General features: G+C 38.6%; 1 protein-coding gene across 1 annotated transcript; it reads right to left on the bottom strand.

The window, feature by feature from the left end:
* Window positions 1-2,263: 2,263 nt before the first annotated feature.
* On the bottom strand, window positions 2,264-5,216 carry LOC117315469. The gene is made up of 3 exons (XM_033869668.1): window positions 2,968-5,216; window positions 2,611-2,739; window positions 2,264-2,430 (listed from the first exon to the last, which is right to left on the bottom strand). The coding sequence occupies exons 1-3, from the start codon at window positions 3,009-3,011 to the stop codon at window positions 2,301-2,303; spliced, it is 303 nt and encodes a 100-aa protein (XP_033725559.1). The 5' UTR covers window positions 3,012-5,216; the 3' UTR covers window positions 2,264-2,300.
* Window positions 5,217-6,498: the final 1,282 nt, after the last annotated feature.

Genomic DNA, 6,498 nt, shown 5'->3' with positions numbered 1-6,498 from the left:
AGGACTAGAGATCATAAGTCAGTGCACCCAAAAGACTTCAGCGCATGCTGTTGAGGTTACAACGTTTTCAATTTCACTATTACTTACAAGCAGGACCAAAGTTGCATATGGGTGATGCACTAGGCCGCGCATTTGCACCGTACAAAGGTTTTAACAGAGATCAAGGTCAGAACGTGATATTTAAAACTTTAACATGGTCGAACACCTACCGATATCACCTGATAGTTTCCTCTTGTGACTCTTTTGAGTCTGAGAAAGACGAGAAACTAGCTAAGTTGAAATCAATCGTTCGACGAGGTTTGCCAGATAAGAGACACACTCCTAGAATGTCAGATATTCTACTTTCCCTTCAGGGAAGAGTTGACCATACAGAATGGTATTATCTTCAAAGTAAATCGTGTCATCATCCCGCAGAGTATGCGTATGGCTATGGCGGAGCGTGTTCACTCGTCGTACACAGGGCTACAAGCATGTCTCCTACGTCTCAGGGAGTGTTTACATTGTCCCAACATGAACACTGACGTCAAAGAATTCATTGAGAAGTGTGACATCTGTAGTGCTGAGCGATATTATCGATATACTGGTTTATCATGATACAAGTAGGTCGGCGCAATATGCAGGTACACTATTTTTTGTTTCACTTTCCTATTACTTTCGTTTGTGATCAATCAGGCCCTTTAACAGTATGTAGAATAAGCAAGCCTCGATATGACTTGGATCACTTTGAATCGAAGCAAGCATTGCGGATGAAAATGCACAGAATGTGAAGTACGTCAAAAAAACGAACACTAAGAGCAGAATATGACAATTATACTTAATGAAGGAAGTTGATAAAAAACTTCTGAAGGATGTTGCATCTTGCACATTATGTAACCTAGGAAGTACGCAATACAGGAGGTACGACAAACTTTTCACATATACGACGCAATCATCCGAAGATCGATGTTGATCATGATGACACAGCCGGTACCGATACCAGAAAACATTCAAAACCTGCAGTTTTTGTCCCACCATCTCAACATACCCCAACTACCATGGTAGCAGTGTGTATAAACATAAAGGGGTATGACCTAGTGACCTAATTAAAAGGAGAGGTCATGACCTCTTAACGTGCAAAGGTCATGACCTTAACCTTAGATGGGAGCGTGACGGGAGGTGGGAGAGCACACATGTTGATTCCAGGCCATCTGCGGAACGGGGTTCTGAGGTCATTGTCTTGTCCAAAGAGCTCCACCACTTTTAAGGGGGAAAACCCAGTGCTACAAATAGGCATTTGACCTACTGAGCATGACAGAAATAAACTTTTTTTTTTAAGATGAAGGTACCGCGTCAGGAGAGACGCCACACAAGTGTTTAAGGTCATGTGATAGAATTAAAATAAGTATCTGGCACTTGTTATTTTTAGCTCACCGGTTACGAGTAACCGAGAGCTAATGCTGTCACCCCGGCGTCCGCGTCGGCGTCGGCGTCCCACCCCAAAACTTTAAAGTTTTTGGAGTAAGTTTTTGGAAAGCTTGTAAGTCCAAAAGTATACACCTCAGGCCCTTGTAAGTTGGTTTATGCATTCATTAGAGGTCTAGGAGTGATGCTATGGCAAAATTATGCAGAAAAAAATTGTGATTTTTCCGCATTTTACCATTTAATGGACTTTACTTTTTTGGCACCAAAACCCACTTTAAAGTTTTGGGGCTAAGTAAAAAAGTATACACCTATCACCCTTCTAATTGGTTTATACATTCAATAAGGATCCAGGAGTGATGCTGTGGCAAATCATACAGAAAAAAATGGCATGGAAAGCTTGAAAAGCTTGGAAGTCCACACCCTTCTTATTTGGTTTATACATCCATTAGAGGTCTAGGAGCGATATTATGTGACATACAATTTCAAAATGACATGCTTATACATACATAAAAAATGAATGTATATTGTGATTGCTGCCACCGGTGAGCTTTCGCAATCATTGATTGCACTTGTTTTCATTGGTCATGGGTAATTTAAAACATACAGTCTAACACAGTTGATCCTAACTTTACCTATTGGTTAGAATTTGAAAAGAAATATCGCTGTTGACCAATCGTATGTTGTTATGTTGTTATGTTGTCATTGCTATGGTGATGAGAATTAATATATCATACAACACAGTTTCAAACAAAATCTGCTCCAGATTTTTAAAAACAAGTCCCTTTAGTCACTTGTGTCGTTAGTTTTGACTTGTGCTGAAGGCTGCTGTCACAACTTGTCAAGAAAAAAGAGAGATCCAAGGTAAGTGTTTTTTCGTTTATTTTGTTTATTACAAATAATTACAATATGTTTTTTATTTGGTCCAACTCTTTGATGATTATGTCCAAACCTTTTTCTAACTCTCGCTTTTCCAGCAGCAAGAGCTCGTTTTTACGTTGAAGGTCATTGACTCTATTCTGGATTATTCTTCTGAAAAACATTAACAGAATATCTCTTTTTAGAAATGAACAAGATTTAAGTTTTCAACAGAGGTATACAAGGGATTATATAATCAGTCTTGGAAAAAAGTCGAAGCATACAATAGTAATTGGCAAATTTGAGTTGCTCATTTTAAAAGTGGGAAGCAATATACAATAAATCATAACTTACTTTTGGAGTTTCATTGGGGAATCCTCATCAGATATCACAATGACGTTGTTTTGTTCCGTTTTTGATGGTGTAGAGCTGTTACCTACGAGCTCTTTCCTCACAATGGAATCCTCCCATTCAATGCTAGAACTGAAAAGTAATTATTTCAAACCATGAAACAATTTGAGCTTTTAAAAGAAATTTCCATAGGACATATACATGTCTAGTCTAAATATCATATCTACAAATTGTACTGAGAAATTTGCCTTGAAATTAGATGTATTTATATGTAGTCATTTGTGTTTTAAAAAAAAATAGTTTTTAAAAACATTAACACATTAATGCAGGTCTTAATTACAAATATGAATATATACTTACTCAAGAAATTTTAAGAATGGGTCTGTTTCTCCGAAATCCTCCATATCTCCAAATTCTTCAACAAGGTTCACAATTTGGGTGTCCGTTATTGATTTAATTTTCAGCCATTTCAGTCTGTATTCTCGGCGAATTTTTAGAAGAGTGAGGTAGATAACAGGATCTGCACTGATTTTATCACCATAGCTCAATAAGACAGGAAACCGTTAATTTTACACAGGTGTAGTAGGAAGCAAGTTTATTCGTTAGTAAGAATCATTAAGGTAACTAAGCATTAAGTTCAATACTCTTTAAAAAAAAAAAAAAAAAAAATGCTGACTCTTTCAGAGGTCATTGTCCTGATACCACTATCATGGTTAACTACAGAATGGTACCTGCAGAGAACGCCATTGACCTCATATTTTATTCAGTGCCATGCGGTCTTCCCATAGGTGGTCTCTGGTCACCTCTCATCCCATAAACAAAAGGATATGTTTGTCATCCAAGCCCTAATTGTTTCAAAAAGAATATATACAATAGCTGACATTATTGTGTTGATAAACGAAAGAGAAAACATCATCACGGAGAGATAGGGAGAGGTGTATGTCCCGTCAACCCTTCATGTCCTATAAACAAATGTAAATGTATAACCGTTCTCATTAAGGTGTTGATTAGAGGAGACAGGGTCACAGAGAGACAGTATGCAACTATTGTATCTCACTTCCTGTTCGAACGTCATGTATATAGAAAACTGTCACTTGTATCTCACTTCCTGTTCGAGCGTCATGTATATAGAAAACTGTCACTTATCTCAGTCACACTTTATTTGTGGTCAAAACGAAACAGCGCACCAGGGGTATCATATTAACTTACCGTTGATTAGTGATGGCATTTACAAAGTTAAGCTAACAAAAAAGTAATTTGTTAATATCAGAGTTATAATGAAATAAGCACATAGGTTATCAGTTAACGGTCCCCATCCTTGATAAGTGATGACATTCACTAAAAGAACAAATAAATATCAACAAATCTGAAAGTGTCAACTAAGAAACAAAACAAGCAAGTTTCCTGATTTTTCATCATTCCACATAAAGTTCCGCTAGATGATGATTTCGTTTAAAGTGTTCTCGCTACTTTTGGCCATATGCAGCTGCACACCTCTGTGCCCAAGGGTAAGTAGGTGTTGTAAACCGCTAAGCACCAACAAAGCCTGGGATTGTACAGCTACAAGATGTACTTGTATCACTGTCACGAATAGGACGACAGTATATGGAGGACATAACCTTAAAAGGCTAACCCCCTACATGTCACCTACTACCACGGGTCCTAAAACGCTGCCGACTACCAAGGACTCTAAAGTGCCGTCTACTATCGAGGACTCTAAATTGTCGCCTACTACTTCACCGACTAACAAGGACTCTGAAACTCAACCTGTCAAGGACTTACAAGGTACGTTTGACACGACTTGTGTGAATCATTCCTCATTTTTGTTTGTTGCTAGTGCCATTTGCTATGTTTTCGTTACCCTTATGTTGTTAAAAACTTACAACATTACAGAAATCATCAAAGTAAAACGCATAATTATTGATTGCGTATACAGAACAATAACCCATTGAAAAATATGTCTCAGCATTCATTTGGAAGCTCTTTTGATTCCTTTGAACTTAATGACTATGAATAGGTTTTGAACAAATTAGACTCTGATTCTTTGACAGTTACGCATTTGTAATAAGCCTTGATGTCAAGTTCTTTAACTAAGGAGAAAATCATAGATAAGAAGTTTGATAGACAATAATAATTTGATTGATGAGGAATACATCTGTTCATTTCTACATTTCACAGGACTCATCCTTTCCACTTCCTTGAATGGTGTTCTTGGTGTTACTGTCATCCTCACTATTAGCATACGTGTTGTGTGTTATGTCGCTCAGTAAAACACATTTTTTTGTTCTGTTAATTACACCAACAGGAATGTCCCTCAGTAAAACACAGTTCTATACTGTTCTGTTCTGTTAATTCCATTCACGGGAATGTCACTCAGTAATACACTTTTCTGTTCTGTTAATTCCACCAATACGAATGTCAATCAGTAAAACAGTTTGTTAAATCCACACCAGGAATGTCACTTATAAAACACAGTTCTTTACTGTTCGTGAAACTGCAATCGTTTTCCCGTATCCATGGCTCAATCCGGATGTCCTTAGTCCTTTCAGGGCATCCTCCGGGCAGGCATGCCAAGTGGTTAGTTCCTTTCTCTGTTCTCTTCAATACGATTACATGTATTGCATGTTACAGTATAGTTATATGCTACAGATAGAGGCCGAGGTGTCCAGGCCGAGAAATATTGGGGCCGTGGTGTCTTAGACCGAGATGTCTCTAAATCTTCTAGCTCACCTTGAAATATAATGCCTGCAATATGTGGCCGTAATGGTGATTTATGAATGGAAAATATTTAAGTCAAGTCGTTCATGTTAATACCACCGAAAAACATTGGACGAATTATCTTGCGAACAATTCAGGTGATACCACCTTGCAGACCCCTAAACCATCAAAAGCACATTAAAGCTGCCACAGATTAATTTAAAAAAAAAGAACAGGTAAACGCTAGATGTTTACTTTTGTAACCGGAGCCTGTCGGAGCCTGTTGGGCCCGGTATGTAAGCAGACTAACGACACCCGACTCGCCCCAGTGTACTTGAATAACAATTTTTACAACCAATAACACATGCACAGAGATAATCAGCATAGGCCTAGCGAACAAACAATTCCTTCTGAATTCTACATACACTAATCCCCCATACCCCGACTACACATACGAAACAAAGCCCATCCCGGCCAACTCCTATACTTACTCAATCCGTTACACCAGAGACATATATAGAGATATTTTCCCGTTCAAGTGGTGGCTCCCTTTATTCGTGACCAATCATGCGTATTCCTTATCGAGAGCGCTTTGTCCCCTATCAAACACACGAGCACAGGTAAATCGGGCTTTGCGCATGTGTGAATCGATGTATCGGAAATTCCGCTATTAGACTAGTATACACAACTACACTGTAAACATTTTTGTGCGAGGTTACACCTTTAGAGGTGGCAACCCTAACCCAGTTGCCACCTCTAAAGGTTGAAGTTTACACTAAGCTAGATTACACCAAAAAGTGTGTAACATTTGTGGTGTTATAATACACAAAATTAAGTGTTAAGCTACACCCTATGAAGTGCAATATTGCACCCAATAGGGCGAATCACGGTGACGTCACAAAGTCACGTGATTTTGAGTGGTAGGCAACACTGGAGTACTCAAAGCTATCCGCCATTACTTGTTTACATTATTTGGGTCGATAGATGCTGAACCTATTAATGCGATTATGCCGACATCTTGCTGTGTTATCGATTGCACTAGCAGAGGGGATGCAAGGACAAAGTTGTCATTTTACAGATTCCCAAAGAAACCCGAGAGAAAACGACTTTGGTTGGCGGCATTGAAAAGAAAAGACTGGACTCCAAACGACAGCCATCGTGTCTGCGGTCGCCATTTTATCAACGGTGTGTAAT

This window comes from Pecten maximus, chromosome 17 (assembly GCF_902652985.1).
Source record: "Pecten maximus chromosome 17, xPecMax1.1, whole genome shotgun sequence".
Classification (NCBI taxonomy): Eukaryota; Metazoa; Mollusca; class Bivalvia; order Pectinida; family Pectinidae; genus Pecten; species Pecten maximus.
The sequence above is the reverse complement of the archived record's forward strand: the minus strand, read 5'-3'. Positions and strand labels throughout refer to the sequence as shown.